This window comes from Mesoplodon mirus (assembly GCF_964341445.2).
Source record: "Mesoplodon mirus genome assembly, chromosome: 8".
Classification (NCBI taxonomy): domain Eukaryota; kingdom Metazoa; phylum Chordata; class Mammalia; order Artiodactyla; family Ziphiidae; genus Mesoplodon; species Mesoplodon mirus.
This window is the reverse complement of record NC_138984.1, coordinates 91,970,442-91,996,723: the sequence shown is the minus strand read 5'-3', so window position 1 is coordinate 91,996,723 and position 26,282 is coordinate 91,970,442. Positions and strand designations below refer to the sequence as shown.

General features: G+C 39.8%; 2 protein-coding genes across 2 annotated transcripts in view; one reads left to right on the top strand and one right to left on the bottom strand.

The window, feature by feature from the left end:
* The window catches only part of PDE11A (phosphodiesterase 11A), a 449,383-nt gene that overhangs the window by 101,088 nt on the left and 322,013 nt on the right, over positions 1-26,282 (top strand). The window lies entirely within an intron of this gene.
* LOC309809845 (G patch domain-containing protein 4-like) overlaps positions 1-26,282 on the bottom strand; it is a gene marked incomplete at its 5' end in the record, with an annotated part of 34,906 nt that overhangs the window by 4,384 nt on the left and 4,240 nt on the right. The window contains 2 exons of the mRNA XM_082631304.1: positions 23,415-23,557; positions 26,010-26,120. Of these exons, the coding sequence (XP_082487430.1) occupies positions 23,415-23,557; positions 26,010-26,120 (254 nt within the window). The remainder of the gene's footprint in view (positions 1-23,414; positions 23,558-26,009; positions 26,121-26,282) is intronic.

The following is a 26,282-nucleotide window of genomic DNA, read 5'->3' as shown; positions in this document are numbered from 1 at the left end:
CCCAGTTCAGCACATCACCATCTCCACACCCCCATGGCTTTCCCCACCTTGGTGTCTATACGTTTGTTCTCTACACCTGTGTCTCAACTTCTGCCCTGCAAACCGGATCATCGGTACCATTTTTCTAGCTTCCACATACATGCGTTAATATACGATATTTGTTTTTCTGACTTAATTCACTCTGTATGACAGTCTCTAGATCCATCCATGTCTCAACAAATGACTCAATTTCATTCCTTTTTATGACTGAATAATATTCCATTGTATATGTGTAGCACAACTTCTTTATCCATTCGTCTGTTGATGGCATTGAAGTTGCTTCCATGACCTAGCTATTGTAAATAGTGCTGCAGTGAACATTGGGGTGCATGTGTCTTTTTGAATTATGGTTTTCTCTGGGTATATGCCCAGTAGTGGGATTGCTGGACCATATGGTAATTCTATTATTAGTTTTTTAAGGAACTTCCATACTGTTCTCCATAGTGGCTGTACCAATTTACATTCCCACCAACAGTGCAAGAGGGTTCCCTTTTCTCCACACCCTCTCCAGCATTTGTTGTTTGTAGATTTTCTGATGATGCCCATTCTAACTGGTGTGAGGTGATACCTCATTGTAGTTTTGCTTTGCGTTTCTCTAATAATTAGTGATGTTGAGCAGCTTTTCCTGTGCTTCATGGCCATCTGTATGTCTTCTTTGGAGAAATGCCTATTTAGGTCTTCTGCCCATTTTTGGATTGGGTTGTTTGTTTCTTTAATATTGAGCTGCATGAGCTGTTTATATATTTTGGACATTAATCCTTTGTCCTTTGATTCGTTTGCAAATATTTTCTCCCATTCTAAGTGTTGTCTTTTCATCTTGTTTATGGTTTCCTTTGCTGTGCAAAAGCTTTGAAGTTTCATTAGGTCCCATTTGTTTATTTTTGGTTTTTTTTCCATTACTCTTGGAGGTGGATCAAAAAAGATCTTGCTGTGGTTTATGTCAAAGAGTGTTCTTCCTATGTTTTCCTCTAAGAGTTTTATAGTGTCCAGTCTTATATTTAGGTCTCTAATCCATTTTGAGTTTATTTTTGTGTATGGTGTTAGGGAGTGTTCTAATTTCATTCTTTTACATGTAGCTGTCCAGTTTTCCCAGCACCACTTATTGAAGAGTCTGTCTTTTCTCCATTGTATATCCTTGCCTCCTTTGTCATATATTAGTTGACCATAGGTGTGTAGGCTTATCTCTGGGCTTCTACCTTGTTGCATTGATCTATGTTTCTGTTGTTGTGCCAGTACCATATTGTCTTGATTACTGTAGCTTTCTAGTATAGTTTGAAGTCAGGGAGTCTGATTCCTGCAGCTCCATTTTTTTCCCTGAAGACTGCTTTGGCTATTTAGGGTCTTTTGTGTCTCCATACAATTTTAAGATTTTTTGATCTAGTTCTGTAAAAAATGCCATTGGTAATTTGATAGGGGTTGCATTGAATCTGTAGACTGCTTTGGGCAGTATAGTCATTTTCACAATATTGATTCTTCCAATCCAAGAACATGGTATATCTCTCCATCTGTTGGTATCATCTTTAGTTTCTTTCATCAGTGTCTTATAGTTTTCTGCATACAGGCCTTTTGTCTCCCTAGGTAGGTTTATTCCTAGGTATTTTATTCTTTTTGTTGCAGTGGTAAATGGGAGTGTTTCCTTAATTTCTCTTTCAGATTTTTCATCATTAGTCTATAAGAATGCAGGAGATTTCTGTGCATGAATTTTGTGTCCTACAACTTTACCAAATTCATTGATTAGCTCTAGTAGTATTCTGGTGGCATTTTTAGGATTCTCTATGTATAGTGTCATGTCATCTGCAAAGAGTGACAGTTTTACTTCTTCTTTTCTAATTTTTATTCCTTTAATTTCTTTTTCTTCTCTGATTGCCATGGCTAGGACTTTCAAAACTATGTTGAATAATAGTGGTGAGAGTGGACATCCTTGTCTTGTTGCTGATCTTAGAGGAAATGCTTTCAGCTTTTCACCATTGAGAATGATGTTTGCTGTGGGTTTGTCGTATATGGCCTTTATTATGTTGACATAGATTCCCTCTGTGCCTACTTTCTGGTGAGTTTTTATCATAAATTGCTGTTGAATTTTGTCAAAAGCTTTTTCTGCATCTATTGAGATGATCATATGGTTTTTATTCTTCAGTTTGTTAATATGGTGTATCACATTGATTGATTTGCGTATATTGAAGAATTCTCGCATCCCTGGGATAAATCCCACTTGATCATGGTGTATGATCCTTTTAATGTGTTGTTGGATTGTGTTTGCTAGTATTTTGTTGAGGATTTTTGCATCTGTATTCATCAGTGATATTGGTCTGTAATTTTCTTTTTTTGTAATATCTTTGTCTGGTTTTGGTGTCAGGGTGATAGGGGTCTCTTAGAATGAGTTTGGGAGTGTTCCTTCCTCTGCAATTTTTTGGAAGAGTTTGAGAAGGATGGGTGTTAGCTCTTCTCTAAATGTTTGACAGAATTCATCTGTGAAGCCATCTGGTCCTGGACTTTTGGTTGTTGGAAGATTTTAATCACAGTTTCAATTTCATTACTTGTGATTGGTCTGTTCATATTTTCTATTTCTTCCTGTTTCAGTCTTGGAAGGTTATACCTTTCTAAGAATTTGTCCATTTCTTCCAGGTTGCCCATTTTATTGGCAGAGTTGCTTGTAGTAGTCTCTTAGGATGCTTTGTATTTCTGTGGTGTCTGTTGTAACTTCTTTTTCAATGCTAATTTTATTGATCTGAGTCCTCTCCCTCTTTTTCTTGATGAATCTGGCTAATGGTTTATCAGTTTTGTTTATCTTCTCAAAGAACCAGCTTTTAATTTTATTGATCTTTTCTATTGTTTTCTTTGTTTCTATTTCATTTATTTCTGCTCTGATCTTTATGATTTCTCTCCTTCTGCTAACTTTGGGTTTTGTTTGTTCTTCTTTCTCTAGTTCCTTTAGGTGTAAGGTTAGATTGTTTATTTGAGTTTTTTCTTGTTTCTTGAGCTAGGCTTGTAAAGCTATAAACTTCCCTCTTAGAACTGCTTTTGCTGTATCCCATAGGTTTAGGATCATCGTGTTTCATTGTCATTTGTCTCTAGGTATTTTTTGATTTCCTCTTTGATTTCTTCAGTGATCCCTTGGTTATTTAGTAACGTAGTGTTTAGCCTCCATGTGTTTGTGTTTTTTACGTTTTTTTCCGTGTAATTAATTTCTAATCTCAAAGCGTTGTGGTCAGAAAAGATGCTTGATATGATTTCAGTTTTCTTAAATTTACTGAGGCTTGATTTGTGACCCAGGATGTGATCTATCCTGGAGAATATTCCATGTGCATTTGAGAAGAAAGTGCAATCTGCTGTTTTTGGATGGAACGTCCTATAAACATCAATTAAATCTGTCTGGTCTATTGTGTCATTTAAAGCTTCTGTTTCCTTATTTATTTTCATTTTGGATGATCTGTCCATTGGTGTAAGTGTGGTGTTAAAGTCCCGCACTATTATTGTGTTACTGTCAATTTCCTCTTTTATAACTGTTAGCAGTTGCCTTATGTATTGAGGTGCTCCTATGTTGGGTGCATATATATTTATAGTTGTTATATCCTCTTCTTGGATTGATCCCTTGATCATTATGTAGTGTCCTTCCTTGTCTCTTGTAACATTCTTTATTTTAAAGTCTGTTTTATCTGATATGAGTATTGCTACTCCAGCTTTCTTCTGATTTCCATTTGCATGGAATATCTTTTTCCATCTCCTCACTTTCAGTCTGTATGTGTCCCTAGGTCTGAACTGGGTCTCTTGTAGATAGCATATATATGGGTCTTATTTTTGTATCCATTCAGCAAGCCTGTGTCTTTCTGTTGGAGCATTTAATCCATTCATGTTTAAGGTAATTATTGATATGTATGACCATATGTTCCTATGACCATTTTCTTAATTGTTTTGGGTTTTTGTAGTTCCTTTTTTCTCTTGTGTTTCCCACTTAGAGAAGTTCTTTTAGCATTTGTTGTAGAGCTGGTTTGGTGGTGCTGAATTCTGATAGCTTTTGCTTGTCTGTAAAGCTTTTGATTTCTCCATTGAATCTGAATGAGATCCTTGCCGGGTACAGTAATGTTGTTTGTAGTTTCTTCCCTTTCATCACTTTAAGTATATCATGCCACTTCCTTCTGGCTTGTAGAGTTTGTGCTGAGAAATCAGCTGTTAACCTTATGGGAGTTCCCTTGTATATTATTTGTCATTTTTCCCTTGCTACTTCCAATAATTTTTCTTTATCTTTATTTTTTGCCAATTTGATTACTATGTGTCTCGGCATGTTTCTCCTTGGATTTATCCTGTATGGGACTCTTTGCGCTTCCTGGACTTCGGTGGCTATTTCCTTTCCCATGTTAGGGAAGTTTTCGACTATAATCTCTTGAAATATTTTCTCTGGTCCTTCCTCTCTCTCTTCTCCTTCTGGGACCCCTATAATGCGAATGTTGGTGTGTTTAATGTTGTCCCAGAGGTCTCTTAGGCTGTCTTCATTTCTTTTCATTCTTTTTTCTTTATTCTGTCCCGCTGCAGTGAATTCTACCATTCTGCCTTCCTGGTCAGTTATCAGTTCTTCTTCCTCAGTTATTCTGCTGTTGATTCCTTCTAGTGTAGTTTTCATTTTAGTTATTGTATTGTTCATCTCTGTTTGTTTGATCTTTAATTCTTCTAGGTCTTTGTTAAACATTTCTTGCATCTTCTCCTTCTTTGCCTCCATTCTTTTTCTGAGGTCCTGGATCATCTTCACTATCATTATTCTGAATTCTTTTTCTGGAAGGTTGCCTATCTCCACTTCATTTAGTTGTTTTTCTGTGGTTTTATCTTGTTCCTTCATCTGGTACATAGCCCTCTGCCTTTTCATCTTGTCTGTCTTTCTGTGAATGTGGTTTTTGTTCCACAGGCTGCAGGATTGTAGTTCTTCTTACTTCTGCTGTCTGCCCTCTGGTGGATGAAGCTATCTAAGAGGCTTGTGCATGCTTCCTGATGGGAGGGACTGGTGGTGGGTAGAGCTGACTGTTGCTCTGGTGGGCAGAGCTCAGTAAACCTTTAACCTGCTTGACTCTTGATGAGTGGGGCTGGGTTCCTTCCCTGTTGGTTGTTTGGCCTTAGGCAACCCAATACTGGAGCCTACCTGGGCCCTTTGCTGGGGCTAATGACAGACTCTGGGAGGGCTCTCGCCAAGGAGTACTTCCCAGAATTTCTGCTGCCAGCATCCTTGTCCCCACGGTGAGCCACAACCACCCCCCGCCTCTGCAGGAGACCCTCCAACACTAGCTGGTAGGTCTGGTTCAGTGTTCCCTGTGGTCACTGCTCCTTCCCCTGAGTCCCAGTGTGCACACTGCTTTGTGTGTGCCGTCCAAGAGTGGAGTCTCTGTTTTCCCCAGTCCTGTTGAAGTCCTGCAATCAAATCCCACTAGCCTTCAAAGTCTGTTTCTCTAGGAATTCCTTCTCCCATTGCCGGAGCCCCAGGTTAGGAAGCCTGACGTGGGGCTCAGAACCTTCACTCCAGTGGGTGGACTTCTGTGGCATAAGTGTTCTCCAGTCTGTGAGTCAACCACTTAGCAGTTATGGGATTTGATTTTACTATGATTGCGCCCCTCCTACCATCTCATTGTGGCTTCTCCTTTGTCTTTGGATGCCCATATCTTTTTTGGTGAATTCCAGTTTCTTCCTGTCAATGATTGTCCAGCAGCTAGTTGTGATTCTGGTGTTCTTACAAGAGGGAGTGAGAGCACGTCCTTGTACCCTGCCATATTGGTTCTTGCAGAGATGTTGAGAGGATTCTTTTTTTGTTTTTTAATGTAGATTTTGGGAAATGTAAGGATCTCTAGCTGCTAGGATGTGATGGTGATCTGACTACATTCAGTCTTGACCAGAATATGTCATTGATCCACCCCATCTCTCTGGCATAGGGTGAGGCTGGAGGATTCCATTGGTCTCCTGGTATTTAGATGGATGCTCCCAAGTCTCAGGTGGAAGGAATTTAGGAGCGGTGACTCACTGAGAATGCACAAAACAAATAACACTATTCAAGGAGATAAACAGTTTGTGACCTTCCAACCAGGAAAACTGCTCTCTCTAAGTGGAGAAATTCATCAACTATAAAGAAGAACCTTGCCAAGGCATAAGTATAACTATTAGAATTTTGGCCCCAGTGGATAAGTTAGTGGTTCCATTTCCCCCCTGTGTAAATGGCATAAATCCCCAGTTTGTGCGTAAAGAAATTCACAGAAAAATATCCTCTGTTTTACAGAGGAAATGGGCCTTCATTTCCTTTCTTATTTGTAACTCGCCTCTGGTGTGATAGGAAGATTTAGGCCTGGGCAGAGTATTCCTCTGAACTTCATTCATTCTGTGCTGTGACTAATAGTTTTTCCTCATAACTACATCAAAAATTGATACTGCTTTAGGAAAACAGCATTCCACATCTCTAGTGAATTGCTTATCTTTCTTAAAGCAGAGTGAATTGCTCATATTGTTATTGTTGTGTATTTTCTGACATAAGAGAGACACTAAAGCTATCAATTGTTTTAGACTGTATGATGGGTTTTGATGACCACTTAAAAGAACTCTGTGCAAAATAACTGAGTCAGACTGAAGTCACCAAAAAGTTCAGTGTGTATGCAGGGCGCTTTGAGCGCAGTTAGTAGACAAACCTCTTTTGCCAACCCAGTTGAGGTATCGTACTGAAATTTTGCAAGCAGAAGTGATACATTTTTATGTATAACACAAGTAACCTTGGTGCACCTGGAAGATTCTGGTTTGTTTTGAGCAAGGAAAAAATAAGGGGGCTACAGAAGATGCCAGGAAAGTTTCAGAGGCTGTAATTTCAATGTATATCTCTTGCTGCCCATACACTAGTTGTGGGAACAGGCTTTCCATAGCTGCTGTCTGTGGACCTTGGTTCCATTGTCCTTTTGACTTAAAAGGACATTAATTCTTGACTTAATCGCAGAGGCACAGACAATGAAGAGAAAATGGGCTTTCACATGAGAATAGACCTAGACAATTCAGACTCTGTGGCAGGGCTGGCTGCATAATTTGTAGGGCCGAGTGCAAAATGAAAATGCTGGGCTCCTTGTTCAAAAATTATTAAGAATTTTAAGCCTGTCACAGGAGAGCATTAAAGCAAGCTCAGGACACTTTGAAGCACAGGGTACTGTGTGACTGTACAGGTCGCCCACCCAGGAAGCTGGTCCAGCTCTTTAGTCTGGAAATATAAAGGTAGAGAGGGAGTGGCTTAAATCTGCACAGTTTAGAAAGGAATAGCAGAATGGATGAATTTTGTTTATGGCATCTCACAATATTAAATTTAAGGAAACCACTGAAGTTCCAAGGTGGATAATGATAGCATGCACTCCTTCTCTGCAGTAGAAGCAAACACTTTCTTCGAGAAGCTGCACAGGGCGGATCTGAGAGTTTCTTATTTGTGCCAGTCACAGGGTCAGGTAGAGCCATAGAAGCATCGAGAGGTGACCCCCGAAGGCTCAGTCTGGGTATAGGTGACATTCTCAAATTTCTGAAGGCTCACGGTGAATGTTTGTTTATGGACACAGATATGGGTTGCTTTCATTAGTTACAGCTTTAGAGTCAAGATTCTCACAGAACTTAGAAGAGACAAGAAAACATTGCTTCACAAGATTTGGTGTGCGGCAGTGGTGGTGGCACCCAGTGACTTCTCACACTTAACTCCCTGGAAGTTATGTTTGCAGTCACTCTTCGCACTGACTTTCATTTTACACAGCTGGTCAGCTTTTACTGGATGGACTGTGACAATGGAGGAGAAAGCATTAATTCTGAGGAATGTTTCAGAGCCATTGGAAAGCTAGTAGGAGAATATTGCTTGGTTCTTTTTGCTATAACACAAGATATTAAGCAAAACATAAAAAATTAAAATATAGTAGATGACAAAAAACACAACAGAGAAATTTCTTCTGTTTTTAAAATTCCTTAAGAGAGTAGACACCATATTTTTTTAATTTTAAAAAAATTTTTATTGGAGTATAGTTGATTTACAATGTTGTGTTAGTTTCAGGTGTACAGCAAAGAGAATCAGTTATACATATACATATATCCACTCTTTTTTTTTTTTTTTTTTGTGGTACGCGGGCCTCTCACTGTTGTGGCCTCTCCCGTAGTGGAGCACAGGCTCCGGACGCACAGGCTCAGCAGCCATGGCTCACGGGCCTGGCCGCTCCACGGCATGTGGGATCTTCCCAGACCGGGGCACGAACCCGTATCCCCTGCATCAGCAGGCGGACTCTCAACCACTGCGCCACCAGGGAAGCCCCTCTTTTTTGTTTTTATATTCTTTTCCCTTATAGGCCACTGCAGAGTATTAAGTAGAGCTCCCTGTGCTATACAGCAGGTTCTTATTAGTTATCTATTTTATATATAGTAGTGTGTATGTGTCAGTCCCAATCTCCCAATTTATCTCTCCCTCTCCTTATTCCCTGGTAACCATAAGTTGGTTTTCTACATCTGTGACTCTACTTCTGTTTTGTAAATAAGCTTATTTGTACCCTTGTTTTTTTAGATTCCGCATATAAGGGATACCATATAATATTTGTCTTTCTGTGTCTGACTTACTTCACTCAGTATGGCAATCTCTAGGTCCATTCATATTGCTGCAAATGGTATTATTTTGTTCTTTTTTATGGCTGAGTAATATTCCATTGTATATATGTACCACATCTTCATCTATTTCCTATAGCCACCATATTTTTAATGCAATAGTCACACATGGAATATTCGTCTCTAAACAAAATCATTCTTAGAGACAATGGCCTATTTTCTACTCATCTAGAAGTTTAATAAGGCATCTATTTATTTCTGAAGAGAAAAAAATAACTCATGCAGGGACATGAAACTAACATTTGTGGAGTGGCTTACGGTATTAGACAACTTTGTCTGTAGCATCCTTATTTTACATGACTATGCAGTTTGGTATGTTCCATTGCTTACACTTAGAGATGAGGAAGATGTGGTCCAAAAAACAAACATTTCAATGATGTTCCTCAGAACCATGATTCTGTAAGGTGTCAATTAGTAGTTTTCCATGATAGTCAAGTGCTTGGGAAAATACTTGATTTTATCAAGCATTAGAGAAGATTGGGAAACTTGGACTATATAATTGATATTGTGGGGTCCTTTTGCTCTTTGCCCTTTGCCCTCTTCCCCTCTATAAGTGTTAGAGGGTCCTCTGGCCCTCAATTCTAACTGTAGGAAAAGTTGCTCTCAGAAAGCAATAAGGAAAACAGTATCAACTCTAGCCCTGTAGACATCTGCAAGCTAGTGGGGGTATATTTGAGGGACAGAGGGTCTTCATGGAATCCCTGAAATTTTACTATGAAGTTTTACTATGTAAGCAGACGTCAGTGGGTGAATCTGCCTCTGTTTGTAAAAATACCCAGAAGGATGTAGTCAGGAATGTTTGCTGAGAAAAACTGGACACTAAGTACTGTATGCAATCTTTAGAGTTAACATTTCAATTTCCAAGATTTGAGTCAGTTATCTAAATACAGTTCTTTGAGTAAAATAGATATAATTTTAGGGTTATTGTGTACTCTGTAAAACCTGATAGATATGACTATACTAAGTTAGATTGAAATAGGGTCACAATAATATAGAAGAAGCCTTCTTATCTGATATGATCAGGACTGGTAATTGGTTAGGTAGGCTCCAAGTTCATTAAAATAGCAAATTATTTCAAAGCAATACATATACACCTTAAACATGTTATTTTAATTAAAATATTAATGTACATCCATCAGACAATTTTTTATTGTCAGGCAAGTGTTTTCTTTGATTGAGGATCCATTAACTAGAGAATCACTTTGTTTTCCTTACATAAACCACACCCCTAATGCATTATCTGTGGTTGATAATTTTGTTTGATTTAAAATGGAGCTAGAGTTAAAAGGTACTTGTAAAGAAATCTAGACTCATTCTAGGCTTCTTTGATTTTTCTTCAGCTTTTTATGTTTGTCTTACCTACATCTAACTTGAGAGTTTTTTCTTTTTGATGACACAATTTTATCAAACTCTCTGGATTTCAACTTAATTTTCCTAGGGAAAAAAAAGATTTTCTTTTTCTCATGTTGTTTGGTTTATAAAAAAAAAAAACATATCTGAACTTACAAGAACAACTACAACTGACATAAACAGGCTTGGAAACAAATACAGTTGACACTTGGTAAGCAAAAACACTCAGCTAGTAGGGCCAGGTGTATGCAGGAGTATTGGTCTCCTAGCTAAACCTTTCAGCATGCTTTAGATATGTCAGTATGTTTTACAGAGGTCATCAATTTATACTGCAGATTGCTTAAGTGGAGGTCATTAAGAGAGCTTCTGTTGTAGTAACATTACATTTTTCTGCCTTTCAACCACCTTTGATACTGTGGTGTCTTCAGTTCCTCAGACCTTACTACCTACTTCTGGGAAGTCCCAGGGTGACGTTTATACTCATAAACCCTGGGAAGTCCCAGGGTGACACCCATGTACTCATAAACAACTCTTTTTATTTTCCTTAAAGTAAAATAATTTTCCTTATTTTCTGGGCATCTGTTGGTCTAAGCCTCATGAAGGCGGCATGCCTTAGATGATGACAGCTGGGCTGTCTCCTACTGGACACTCACTCCATCATGGCTGGAAACCACCATTACCTTTCATCCCCTAAATGTAACCAGCTCTTTACAGGTTCTACTCATATCTTTCTTTGTTTTTAGAAATCAAACATAAGCATCTGGAGGCCAGGTCAGCCACAGTTATGAATGTCAACAAACAGGATATCCTACTAGTCACTCCCTTCCCTCTGACAGTCGAGGCATTGTTAACAGGGCTAAGCATATAGGTCTGCCTTTCTCTTCCCTTAGGAGGAATTATTTCCAGAGAGACTCCTCCGTGTCTAATGTAAATGGACTCCTGGCAAATCCAGGCTGCCAGACATTGTGTAGACAAGGGTCCACAGCTCAGACATTTCTCAGTGTCCATATTATATCAGGTCTCCTTTTTTTTCTTCATTAATTGCTGCAGCTGTAGCACGCATGGTAGAGTAATTTAGTGAGGTATTATAATCCCCATTTTTAAGAAGAGGAAACCAAGCCCAGAGAGTAAGACACACAACTGGTAAGCAGTAAGTTGGGATTGGAACCAGCCCCCTAACACTCTCCATACGGTTCTAAGAGAGAACACAGAGCGTCCATCCCGCTCATGAAGCAGGGTCTGTAGTGGGCAGAGCAAGCCCATGGGGCTGTGAAAAGGCTCTGATCCCACTGCCAGAGATGCTCCTGCTTGTCCTCTGCTCTGTCCAGGTACGTGGCTCCCCCAGGCTGACACTGCAGCAAGAAGGAAAGACATAGCTGAGAAGAGGGGAAGGGAGTCAAGAGTGTATTAGCCTGATGGTAGGGGCTGGGACCCCACGTCCCTGAATGTCTCAACATGGAAGATGATAACAGGTGTGTTCTTACTCCCAGGGACATGGTAGTCCAGTGCTATTATCTTTATTCCTTTCCATGTCTGTAGTTGCATGCAACAGGGTGGGGTTAATCTTACTCTAGTTTTGGAGCAAAAAAAAAAAGGACACTGAAAGTCAAGGTGTCTTTTTCTCTTTTTATATTTTCCTTGATAGTTGAAAGAGTTTGGCAGCCTCTTGTTTGAGAAAATTTGCACTAGAGCAAAAGGTTTTTGTCTGAGATCACTTTGGCTTATGTTTTTTAGGGTAACTACTCCTTTTTCCAACATAATGTCTCAACTTTATTTTTTATTTTTTTGTGGAAGAAGGAAGGATTTATTACTTGCAGCAAGTAAGGAGAACACTGGGGAATCTTTCCCAAAGCAGTGTCTTGATGTGTCAACTTTAAAGAAGCAAATATAAGCACCTGGGCCTTACTCTGGCTCTTCATGTAGCATTTTATAAAACTCCTGGGTTCCCACCTAGATAAATATTTTTGTTTTTACACTGTACCAATTCTTAAAACTTTAAAGTTCAAGAACAGAAATCCTCTTACTTTACAGAGCAGGAAACTGAGTCAGATAGAAGTGATTTGCCTAGTGAGACACAGCTGATTAGTAGCAGAGCTTGGTTTAAACTCAACATTTCTTAACATTGAGTTCAGAGTTCTACTACAATGTGTTGCCTCCTGCCACTGATTAAGGGATTAATGAATTTCTCTGTACATGTTGGTGAATGCCCCAAATGCCTTTGAAAGTAAGAAGAGAACATTATTTCTTATTGATTGTTTTGGCTTAAATGAGTCACTAGAAAATTATAGGAACCTCTCTTATGCTTCTATGTTCCCTGATTTATGTAATTTTAGCTCAAATCACAGATTTCCCAGTACTCCCAGAAGGGTATGGATACTTGGTAAATGAAAGCCACACACAGATTAAATTAAATAAAACTGAAGGTAAACCATGGCAATCCTTCAATCAGGTTTAGTAATGTTCAAATTCAGTAGTACTCCAAATTATCATTTTCCCAAAAAGGTTTACTATTCATCTACACTCTTCATTTCAGTTACCAACCCTGCTTGACATGTAGACATGTAGTAGATTTGTTGGAGAAAGCAAGCGCTGTTTGAACTACAATAGCCTGAAATGCTAGTAGTCACAGCACAGTGTAACCTGTCAGAAGCCATTGAGGACCACTACTGGAAATCAGATGTCCACCTTATTTCAGTTCTATCAAATGCCAGTTGATTTACTCGCCTATTAAAGCAGCTGGAGAATGTTTCACAAAAGGGTTTATTTGTTTGGAGGTACCTGAGAGGAATTGGAAGGTTCTTAGTAAGAGGTTTTGAACTTCTACTTTATGAACTGCCGGGTGGTATAATAACTAAATTGAGACACAGAGTGCCTGAGTAATACACCAAGACCATAAAACCAGTCAGCTTGGGAGCCAGAGAGACCTCAGGCGATGTGCCGTTAACCACCGTGCCTCTACCTCCACTCTACGAGGCAAGCCAGGGGATTTGGCATAAAGTTTCTTGGATTCTAAAGTGGGTTCTGCTACTCAGTAGTTGTGTAAACTTGGCAAATTAACTTGTACCTTTGTTTCCTCTTTATTAGCAGACAGGGCGTTAGGACTAATCTCATGAGACTTTTTGGTGAGGTCAATGTGCAATGATACCTACTTATCACAATACCTAGCATCTAATAAGAACTTAACAAATGGTAGCCTTTATTATATTATTGTTATTATGACAGTGGGGGACTTAAAAATTAAGAGGTATATTACTGAGTCCAAGAAGCTTTTGATTTAATTGGGGACTGAAACATATAAGTAGGTGCAAATTAATGCAGAATCAAGAATAAAAGCATAAGAAATAAAACCTCATAATTTGAAAATGCTCAAAGGAAGCACTGGTATAAACTATGTTTGTCTTCTTTCTGGGTTTACTTTGGCTCAATTAAAAGTGTCCATGCAAATTTTGCCATTTGCAGTAACACAGATGGACCTGGAGGGTATTATGCTTAGTGAAATAAATCAGACAGAGAAAGACAAATACTGTATGATATCACTTATATGTGAAATCTAAAAAAATAAACCAAACTAGTAAAAGAGGAAACAGACTCACAGATATAAAGAACAAACTAGTGGTTACTAGCCGGGAGAGGAAAGGCGGGGAGGGGCAAGATAAGGGTAAGGGATTAAGAAGTACAAACTATCATGTATAAAATAAATAAGCTACAAGGATATATGGTACAACATGGAATATAGCCAATTTTTATAACTATAAATGTAATAGAACCTTTAAAAATTGTGAATCACTATGTTGTTCACCTCTAACTCATATAATATTGTACATGATATATATCTCAAATTTTTAAAAAGTGTACATGCAATATATATAAATATTGAATCATTCTGTAGTACACCTGAAGCTAATATAATGTTATATGTCAACTATATCTAAATTTCTAAAAAGTGTACTTATGCCAGTCATACATACCTTCAGCAATATGCTATTGATTTCATGAGAAAAACTATAGTTCTAGATTTTGTATATGGAGTGTTTAACTTTTCATGTGCTCTGCCTTTACAAACTGTTTAGATGAGCAAGCAATTTCATGCATTTTTGCTATGCATCATTTTTAGCTCTTCCATTCAGCACCAATTTAAAATCAGCAGAGTATTAAGATACTCTCAAATTATAGTAGATCTTTTTCAGCAATAGGCAAGTTTCAAATTTTTATGTAAATCATTACTTTTCCTAAGCCCTGCAACAATTGCACAGCAAGAGATAGTCATTTTGGTGTAACTGATAGGCTAAGTAGAAGCCAGAATTCCACAGAAGGAAATATGAGTACCAGTGCATTAAAGAGAAGATATGTTGCTAATTTATTTTATTAATTGGTTCTACTTTGGGGGTTGACTTTGTCATGTACTCCTAATAATGGGCTGTCATTAGCTTCAGAATTCTTGATCTGGAAGGTCACTCTTTCTAAGCTGTCAATGCCAGTTGCCTTACTTACTTGACCGAAACAATCATATTACACAGACTTGATGACCAAACTTATTTATCTTATGGCTATAACTAGTGTACTATTAATTCTTAGTTTTCTGTCTGTCTTCTGGTTCAACTAGAAACTCAATGGTGCCATGTCTTTCAAAATAAAAAAAAATTAAGAAACGCATAACATATGAAAAAGTTTCCTTTAGTCCATCAAGTAACAAAACCCTCATGAATTTGTGTTTCATTTTTCAATGAAAAATTATTTTATTTACAGTAAATAAGAGCAGTCTTTAAAGTAGCTTCTTATGTGTAGTAGAAGACCTGGATTATGTTTCTGATACAATAATTATAGCTGCTTTTTTTTTCTATTTATGTAATCTTTTCTTGTCTCCATTCTTCATTTGAGTCTCAGAGTTTTCCAGTTTTCTTTAGAACCACATGGACTAGATCAGCTTTTAGAGTAGGTGCCAATTAAAATAAGCACCAGAGGGGGAACCTTCAAGATGGTGGAGGAGTAAGATGTGGAGATTACCTTCCTCCCCACAAATACATCAAAAATACATCGACATGTGGAACAACTCCTACAGAACACCTGCTGAATGCTGGCAGAAGACCTCAGACTTCCCAAAAGGAAAGAAAATCCCCACCTACCTGGGTAGGGAAAAAGAAATAAAAGAAAAACAGAGACAAAAGAAAAGGATGGAACCTGCACCTCTGGGAGGGAGCTGTGAAGGAGGAAGTTTCCACACACTAGGAAGCTCCTTCACTGGCAGGGACCAGGGGGTGGGAAGCTTCAGAGCCACGGAGGAGAGTGCAGCAACAGGGGTACAGAGGACAAAGTGGAGAGATTCCCGCATAGAGGATCGGTGCCAATCACCGCTCACCAGCCTGAGAGGCTTCTCTGCTCACCCACCGGGGTGGGTGGGGGCTGGGAACTGAGGCTTGGGCTTCGGAGGTCAGATCCCAGGTAGAGGACTGGGGTTGGCTGCGTGAACACAGCCTGAAGGGGGCTAGTGCACCACAGCTAGCCAGGAGGGAGTCCGGGAAAAAGTCTGGACCTGCCTAAGAGGCAAAAGACCATTTTTCAGGGTGCACGAGGAGAGGGGATCCAGAGCATCGCCTGAATGAGCTTCAGAGACGGGCACAAGCCGTGGCTATCAGCTCAGACCCCAGCGATGGGCATGAAACACTAATGCTGCTGCAGCCACCGAGAATCCTGAATGCAAGCAGAGGTCACTGTCCACACCCCCTCTCCCCCCAGAAGCCTTTGCAGCCTGCCACTGCCAGGGTCCTGTGATCCAGGAACAACTTCCCCAGGAGAACACATGGTGCACCCCAGGCTGTTGCAGTGTCATGCTGGGCTCTGCCACTGCAGGCTCGCCCCGCATTCAAATTGTAACTACCTTACCCCTCCCTGCCCCCGTCCTGAATGAGCAAGAGCCCCCTAATCAGCCGCTGCTTTATCCCCATCCTGTCTGGGTAGGAACAGATGCCTGAGGGCGACCTACACGCAGAGGTAGGGCCAAAACCAAAGCTGAACCCCAGCAGCTGTGCGAACAAAGAAGAGAAAGGGAAATCACTCCCTGCAGCCTCAGAAGCAGCAGATTAAATCCCCATAATCAACTTAATGTACTCTGCATCTGTGGAATACCTGAATAGACAAAAAGTTATCCCAAAATTGTGGTGGTGGACTTTGGGAGCAACTGTAGACTTGGGGTTTGCTGTCTGCGACTGATTTGTTTCTGATTTTTATGTTTATCTTAGTTTAGTGTTTAGCGCTTGTTATCATTAGTGGATTTGTTTATCGGTTTGGTTGCCCTCTTCTCTTCTTATTATTATTTTTTTATTTTTCTATTTTAATAATTTTTTTCTTTTCTTTATTATTATTAAAAAAATTGTTTTTCTTTCTTTTTCTCCTCTCTTTTCTTCTGAGCCGTGTGGCTGACAGGATCTTGGTGCTCTGGCCTGGTGTCAGGCCTGAGCCTATGAGGTGAGAGAGCCGAGTTCAGGACACTGTACCACCAGAGACCTCTTGTCCCCACATAATGTCAATTGGTGTGAGCTCTCCCAGAGATCTCTGTCTCAAAGCTAAGACCCAGCTCCACCCAATGGCCAGCAAGCTCCAGTGCTGGATGCCCCATGAAAAACAACTAGCAAGACAGGAACACAACAACACCCATTAGCAGAGAGGCTGCCTAAAATCATACTAAGTTCACAGACACCCCAAAACACAAAACCGGACATGGCCCTGCCCACCAGAAAGACAGGATCCAACCTCATCCACCAGAACACAGGCACCAGTCCCGTCCACCAGGAAGCCTGCACTAGCCACTGAACCAACCTCAGCCACTGGGAGCAGGCACCAAAAACAGTGGGAATTACAAACCTGCGGCCTGCAAAAAGGAGACCCCAAACACAGTAGGTTAAACAAAATGAGAAGACAGAGGAATATGCAGCAGATGAAGGAGCAAGGTAAAAACCCACCAGAACAAACAAAGGAAGGGGAAATAGGCAGTCTACCTGAAAAAGAATTCAGAGTAATGATAGTAAAGATGATCCAAAATCTTGGAAATAGAATGGAGAAAATACAAGAAACGTTTAACAGGGACCTAGAAAACCTAAAGAGCAAACAGTGATGAACAACACAATAAATGAAATTAAAAATTCTCTACAAGGAATCAATAGCAGAATAACTGAGGCAGAAGGACAGATAAGTGACCTGGAAGATAAAATAGTGGAGATAACTACTGCAGAGCAGAATAAAGAAAAAAGAATGAAAACAATTGAGGACAGTCTCAGAGACCTCTGGGACAACATTAAACACACCAACATTTGAATTATAGGGGTTGCAGAAGAAGAGAAAAAGAAAAGCTCTGAGAAAATATTCAAAGAGATTATAGTTGAAAACTTACCTAATATGGGAAAGGAAATAGTCAATGTAGTCCAGGAAGTGCAGAGAGTCCCATAAAGGATAAATCCAAGGAGAAACATGCCAGACACAAATTAATCAAACTATCAAAAATTAAATACAAAGAAAAAATATTAAAAGCAGCAAGGGAAAAGCAACAAATAACATACAAGGGAATCCCCATAAGGTTGACAGCTGATCTTTCACCAGAAACTCTGCAAGCAAGAAGGGAGTGGCAGGACTTATTTAAAGTGATGAAAGAGAAAAACTTACAACCAAGATTGCTCTACACAGCAAGGATCTCATTCAGATTCAACAGAGAAATTAAAACCTTTCCAGGCAAGCAAAAGCTAAGAGAATTCAGCACCACCAAACCAGCTTTACAATAAATGCTGAAGGAACTTCTTTAGGCAGGAAACACAAGGGAAGGGAAAGACCTACAATAACAAACCCAAAAGAATTAAGAAAATGGTAATAGGAACATACATATTGATAACTACCTTAAATGTAAATGGAGGGCTTCCCTGGTGGCGCGGTGGTTGAGAGTCCACCTGCCGATGCAGGGGATACGGGTTCGTGCCCCGGTCCGGGAGGATCCCACATGCCGCGGAGCAGCTGGGCCCGTGAGCCATGGCTGCTGGGCCTGTGTGTCCGGAGCCTGTGCTCTGCAACAGGAGAGGCCATAACAGTGAGAGGCCCGCCTACCGCAAAAAAAAAAAAAAGTAAATGGATTAAGTACTCCACTAAAAGACACAGACTGGCTGAATGGACACAAAAACAAGACCCATATATATGCTGTCTACAAGAGACCCACTTCAGACCTAGGGACACATACAGACTAAAAGTGGGGGGATGCAAAAAGATACTCCATGCAAATGGAAATCAAAAGAAAGCTGAAGTAGCAATTCTCATATCAGACAAAATAGACTTTAAAATAAAGACTATTACAAGAGACAAAGAAGGACACTACATAATGATCAAAGGATCAATCCAAGAAGAAGATAAAACAATTGTAAATATTTATGCACCCAACATAGGAGCACCTCAATACATAAGGCAAATGCTAACAGCCATAAAAGGGAAAATTGACAGTAACACAATCATGGTAGGGGACGTTAATACCCCACTTTCACCAATGGACAGATCATCCAAAATGAAAATAAATAAGGAAACACAAGCTTTAAATGATACATTAAACAAGATGGACTTAATTAATATTTATAGGACGTTCCATCCCAAAACCACAGAATACACTTTCTTCTCAGGTGCTCATGGAACATTCTGCAGGATAGATCATACCTTGGGTCACAGATCAAGCCTTGGTAAATTTAAGAATATTGAAATCTTATCAAGTATCTTTTCTGACCACAACCCTATGGGACTAGATATCAATTAGAGGAAAAAGTCTGTAAAAAATACAAACACATGGAGGCTAAACAATACACTACCAAATAACCAAAAGTTCACTGAAGAAATCCAAGAGTAAATCAAAAAATACCTAGAAACAAATGACAATGATACCACGATGACTGAAATCCTGTGGAGTGCAGCAAAAGCAGTTCTAAGAGGGAAGTTTATAGCAATACAGTCCTACTTCAAGAAGGAAGAAAAACAACCTAACCTTACTCCTAAAGCAGTTAGAGAAAGAAGAACAAAAAAACCCCAAAGTTAGCAGAAGGAAAGAAATCATAAAGATTAGATTAGAAATAAATGAAAAAGAAATGAAGGAAATGATAGCAAAGATCAATAAAACTGGAAGCTGGTTCTTTGAGAAGATAAACAGAATTGATAAGACACTAGCCAGACGTATCAAGAAAAAAAAGGGAGAAGATTCAAATCAACAGAATTAGAAATGAAAAAGGAGAAGTAACAACTGACACTGCAGAAATACAAAGAATCATGAGGGAATACTACAAGTAACTCTATGCCAATAAAATGGACAACCTGGAAGACATGCACAAATTCTTAGACAAGCACAACCTTCCAAGATGAACCAGGAAGAAATGGAAAATATAAACAGACAAATCACAAGCACTGAAATTGAAACTGTGATTAAAAATCTTCCAACAAACAAAAGCCCAAGTCCAGAGGGCTTCTCAGGCGAATTCTATCAAACATTTAGAGAAGAGCTAACACCTATCCTTCTCAAACTCTTCCAAAATATAGCAGAGGGAGGAACACTCCCAAACTCATTCTACGAGGCCACCATCACCCTGATCCCAAAACCAGACAAAGATGTCACAAAGAAATAAAACTACAGGCCAGTATCACTGATGAACGTACATGCAAAAATGCTCAACAGGGCTTCCCTGGTGGCGCAGTGGTTGAGAGTCCACCTGCCGGTGCAGGGGAAATGGATTCGTGCCCTGGTCTGGGAAGATCCCACGTGCCGCGGAGCGGGTGGGCCCGTGAGCCATGGCTGCTGAGCCTGCGCTTCCAGAGCCTGCGCGTCCGGAGCCTGTGCTCCACAACGGGAGAGGCCTGTGTACCACACACACACACACAAAAAAAAAATGCTCAACAAAATACTAGCAAACAGAATCCAACAGCACATAAAAGGATCATGCACCATGATCAAGTGGAGTTTATCCCAGGAATGCAAGGATTCTTCAATATACACAAATCATTCAATGGGATACACCATATTATCAAATTGAAGGATAAAAACCATATGATAATCTCAATAGATGCAGAAAAAGGTTTCAACAAAATTCAACACCCATTTATGATAAAAACTCTCCAGAAAATAGGCATAGTGAGAACCTACCTCAACATAATAAAGGTCATATATGACAAACCCACAGCCAACATCATTCTCAATGGTGAAACACTGAAACAATTTCCTCTAAGATCAGGAACAAGACAAGGTTGTCCACTCTCACCACTATTATTCAACATAGTTTTGGAAGTTTTAGCCACAGCAGTCAGCGAAGAAAAAGAAATAAAAGGAATCCAAATTGAAAAAGAAGAAGTAAAACTGTCACTGTTTGGAGATGACATGATACTATACATAGAGAATGCTAAAGATGCTACCAGAAAACTACTAGAGCTGATCAATGAATTTGGTAAAGTAGCAGGATACAAAATCAATGCACAGAAATCTCTTGCATTCCTATACCCTAATGATGAAAAATCTGAAAGAGAAATTAAGGAAATACTCCCATTTACCACTGCAACAAAATGAATAAAATACTTAGGAATAAACCTACCTAGGGAGACAAAAGGCCTGTATGCAGAAAACTATAAGACACTGATGAAAGAAATTAAAGATAATCCAAACAGGTGGAGAGATATACTATGTTCTTGGATTGGAAGAATCAACATTGTGAAAATGACTCTACTACCCAAAGCAGTCTACAGATTCAGTGCAACCCCTATCAAACTACCAATGGCATTTTTCATGGAAGTACAGCAAAAAATTTCACAACTTGTATGGAAACACAAAAGACCCCGAATAGCCAAAGCAGTCCTGAGAAAGAAAAACGGAGCTAGAGGAATCAGACTCCCTGACTTCAGACTATACTACAAAGCTACAGTCATCAAGACAGTATGGTACTGGCACAAAAACAGAAATATAGATCAATGGAACAGGATAGACAGCCTAGAGATCAACCCACGCACATATGGTCACCTTATCTTTGATAAAGGAGGCAAGAATATATAATGGTGAAAAGACAGCCTCTTCAGTAAGTGGTGCTGGGAAAACTGGACAGCTACATGGAAAAGAATGAAATTAGATCACTCCCTAACACCATATACAAGAATAAACTCAAAATGGATTAAAGATCTAAATGTAAGGCCAGAGACTATAAAGCTCTTAGAGGAAATCATAGGCAGAACACTCTATGTCATAAATCACAACAAGATCCTTTTTAACCCACCTCGTAGAGAAATGGAAATAAGAACCAAAATAAACACATGAGACCTAATGGTACTTAAAAGCTTTTGCACAGTAAAGGAAACCATAAACAAGATGAAAAGACAACCCTCAGAATGGGAGAAAATATTTGCAAACGAAGCAACTGACAAAGGATTAACCTCCAAAATATGCAAGTGGATCATGAAGCTCAGTATCAAAAAAACAAAAAAACCCAATCCAAAAATGGGCAGAAGACCTAAATAGATATTTTTCTAAAGAAGATATACAGATTGCCAGCAGACACATGAAAAGATGCTCAACATCCCTAATCATTAGAGAAATGCAAGTCAAAACTACAATGAGGTATCACCTCACACTGCTCAGAATGGCCATCATCAAAAAATCTACAAACAATAAATGCTGCAGAAGGTGTGGAGGAAAGGGAACCCTCTTGCACTGTTGGTGGGAATGTAAATTGGTACAGCCACTATGGAGAACAGTATGGAGGTTCCTTAAAAGCTAAAAGTAAAACTACCATATGACCCAGCAATCCCACTACTGGGCATATACCCTGAGAAAACCATAATTCAAAAAGAGTCATGTACCACAATGTTCATTGCGGCGCTATTTACAATAGCCAGGACATGGAAGCAACCTAAGTGTCCATCGACAGATGAATGGATAAAGAAGATGTGGCACATATATACAATGCAGTATTACTCAGCCATAAAGAGAAACGAAATTGAGTTATTTGTAGTGAGGTGGATGGAGCTAGAGTGTGTCATACAGAGTGAAGTAAGTGAGAAAGAGAAAAACAAATACTGTATGCTATCACATATATATGGAATCTAAAAAAAAAAAATGTTCTGATGAACATAGTGGCAGGACAGGAATAAAGACACAGACACAGAGAATGGACTTGAGGACATGGGGAGGGGGAAGGCTAAGCTGGGACGAAGTGAGAGAGTGGCATGGGCATATATACACTACCAAATGTAAAATAGCTAGCTAGTGGGAAGCAGCCACATAGCACAGGGAGATCAGCTCGGTGCTTTGTGACCACCTTGAGGGGTGGGATAGGGAGTGTGAGAGGATATGGGGATATATATACACATATAGCTGATTCACTTTGTTATACAGCAGAAACTAACAGAACATTGTAAAGCAATTATATTCCAATAAAGACGTTAAGAAAAAATAATAAATAAAATAAGCACCAGTAGCCTATTGCTTATAGTGCCACCTTGTGGCTTTGATCATTACTACTGCCTGTTAGCAATGACTGCAGTCCCTCACCTGGGGCCAAATCTGAAAATAGCAGTTTTTAAGAAATGGATCCTGAGTGAGTGTAATTATGCGTTTTCAGGTTATTAACTACTTGAGAAAACTGAGGTAATGACAAACTATAATTAAAATGAGAGTTCTGTTAGAGGAGGTCGTTAATGCATTTGAGTAAATGTGGATCAATACAGCACTGAATAAAAAATAAAGGTGCTGAATTCACTACTGGCCTGCATTCAGTCCTCAGATATTCCTGTTTTTATTTCTTATGTTAATTAATTTAAAGCCTTTGATAGGTATACCCATGACTGCAGTGTTAGGAGATCAAACCTTCATAGTATCGTCCAGTTTTGGGGCAAAAATATATGGTATTTTGTAAAGCATATGAAATAGAAATGAATGTTTAACGTTTGGGTATCATTTTGCATGATGAAAGTGGGTTAAGAATCAGGGTCATGGCAGAGAAATCTGGACAACAAAAAGTCCATATTACTCATTAAAAGCATTTAACTAGGGCTTCCCTGGTAGCGCACTGGTTGAGAGTCTGCCTGTTGACGCAGGGGACACGGGTTTGTGCCCCGGTCCAGGAGGATCCCACATGCCGTGGAGTGGCTGGGCCTGTGAGCCATGGCCGCTGGGCCTGCACGTCTGGAGCCTGTGCTCTGCAACGGGAGAGGCCATAACAGTGAGAGGCCCGCATACTGCAAAACAAACAAACAAACAAACAAAAACATTTAAGAAGACAAAAAAGTACTTGGCTGAGAAGAATTCATTTTGATTAATAAGTATGTAATTTATACTCATTTAAGTTCCATGGAAGAGCCATTCTCTTCCAGTTGTGACAAGTGCAGTTGAGGTTGTTATGTGATTAACAAACCGTTCAGAGTGGGTGTATATACTCTTTTCTGTGGTGAGTTCTTCTGCAGGCCTGGCTGCGTAGGCCTGTGGCTGTTTTCCTTTCCTCAAGACCAGGAAACCATAGGATGACAGAGAAGTCACACCCAGCCATTCCAGACTCAGCTAAGAGCAGGAAACTCAATTTATATACACAAGTCATTACATGAAAAAGATCAATTTTTCCTTCTTTTAAAAAGAAAAGGAAACAGAAAATGAATCACTAGAGAAGGATATTCAACAATTTTGAAGTCCTTTAGTAACTTATCTCTTGCAAAATATCTTTAGCAAGATAATTTAGTGAATCACTGTTCGGGTTGAATTGTGTTCCCCTCAAAAAGATAGGTTGCAGGGCTTCCCTGGTGGCGCAGTGGTTGAGAGTCCGCCTGCCGATGCAGGGGACACGGGTTCGTGCCCCAGTCTGGGAAGATCCCACATGCCGCGGAGAGGGTGGGCCCGTGAGCCATGGCCGCTGAGCCTGCGTGTCCGGAGCCTGTACTCCTCAACGAGAGAGGCCACAACAGTGAGAGGTCCGCGTACTGCAAAAAAAAAAAAAAAAAAAAGATAGGTTTCAGTCTTAACCTCCAGGACCTCAGGATGTGACCTTATTTGGATATAGAGTCTTTACAGAGGTAATTGATTAAAAATGAGGTCTTTGGGTTGGGCCCTAATCCCATATGACTGATGTCATTATTAAAAGGGGAAATTTGGATAGAGAGACCGACATGCTCAGAGGAAAGCCTATGTGGAGAGACACAGGGAGAGCACCATTTGAAAATAAGAGTTATGGTGCCACAAGCCAAGGGATGGCAGGGCTGCCAGAAGCTGGAAGAGGAAGGATCCTTCCCCAGCAGGTTTCAGAGGGATTATGGCCCTTCAAACACCTTGATGAAGACTGCTGACTCCAGAACTGTGAGATAATACATTTCTGTTGTTCTAAACCACCTGGTTCATGGTACTTTGTTATGGCATCCTTAGGGAAAAAAACGCAATCATAATATTGAACTAGTACTTACTGCATTTCCCTGTGAGCACTTTACAGGAATTGTCTTATTCCCACCTAATAACAACCTTGAGAAGTCTATTTTTATCATCCCAAGGTACTATCAGATGAGGATACTAAATTACTGAGGTTAAATGATTTGCTGAAGGTCACAGTTAGTGAGTGAGCTGGGATTGGAACCCAGGCTGGTTTAACTCTAGACTCTGCTGTGTGTGTGTGTGTGTGTTTGTGTGTGTGTGTGTGTTTGTATTGCAGCCACTGTCACACCACCCTCATATCTCATCTAGAACCACTCACCTCCATTTCAGAGGAGAATCATTCTTGGCATACATTGGCAACTCCATTCTTCGTTTTCAAGGGCACGAATAAGATTCTTCATTTCTCTGACAATAAAGGATTGGTAATATTCTCTTGTCTCTTTGTAATTTGAAATTTATAAACTTATTGGCCTTTTCCCTCACACCTCTCCACTTCTTTCCGTCTCTTTCCATCACCCAAATCAAAGTTTAATATGTTAACAGAGTGAAAAAACTACAGAGTCAATTTTCTGCTTCAAAAGAATTTCTTTAAAAAATCTCTTTGTCAAAAGACTAAATAAACTGGGATTGAACTGTGTAGATATCAGAGATACTGAAAACTGGGCTAACACTTAAAACTCACAATTTTATCAGTGAAACTAATATCATTATGAGAGCAGAATTATTTTTCTAAATCACAGAATGAATGCCTTCTTTTTATTAATAATTATCTCTGTGTTTCAGTTTAACTCCACTAACTGATCCAAAAAACCCAAGAAATTAGTTTATAAAGTGCCATGGGTTGAAACAATTAAAAAAGGAACTCTAGTTAGACCGGTAGTTAGACAAACAGTTGATTGTACATTAGTCATAGAATGTAAAAGCTCAAGCCATCAAATTAGATTTCTGTTAGCTCATTAGAGAAACAAAGAGAGAATTAGGAATCTCAGGGTATACTTGATTGTTAAGCCCTGAAACTTCTCCTTGTCTGTATTCTTTTTTTTTTTTTTTTTTTTGCTGTACGCGGGCCTCTCACCGCTGCGGCCTCTCCCGTCGCGGAGCACAGGCTCCGGACACACAGGCTCCGCGGCCATGGCTCGCGGGCCCAGCCGCTCCGCGGCACGTGGGATCTTCCGGGATCGGGGCACGAACCCGTGTCCCCTGCATCAGCAGGCGGACTCTCAACCACTGCGCCACCAGGGAAGCCCTGTCTGTATTCTTGATCTTGATTTAAGATGTCACCTTCTGCTCAGTGTTCCACATTGAAGTGGTAGGTTTCAAACTTTTTTGCCTACAACCCATAGTCAAGGCAGCCAGGGGAGGAGTTTCAGGAAGGAGGGATGGTGCGCACTGTCAGCTGCTTCAGGGAGATTAAAAGGATGACTAACAATACTCCATACTTAGGGGATCAGTATTTATTGACGCAAATGTTTTTGCTGTTGTTCAGTCAGATGGCCATCTAGGGAATATCCGGTCAGGCATGAGTAATAAAGCTGCCAGAGGAATAAAAGTCACTGGATTTGATAAGACTGTGAAGCTGAATAGCAAGAAAACCCACCTGCTTGGTAGGTGTACCATGCTCCAACAAACACTGCTGTAGAGACAAACCATCCATTAGCAAGGCCTCAGGCAACTCACAAAACAGCAGCCGTGCTGTTGGGCCGGCTATCTTATAACAATACAAAAATAGTCAGCAACCCTCTACAGTATATTTCCTTTAACTTTTTCTTCTCAAATTGTTTTGTTTTTCTTTTCTCTAACACATTGTTTATAAAGTAGAAAGGAGAAGTTAGCAGTTTTACATATTTGGAGATTAAAACTCATGAAGGTT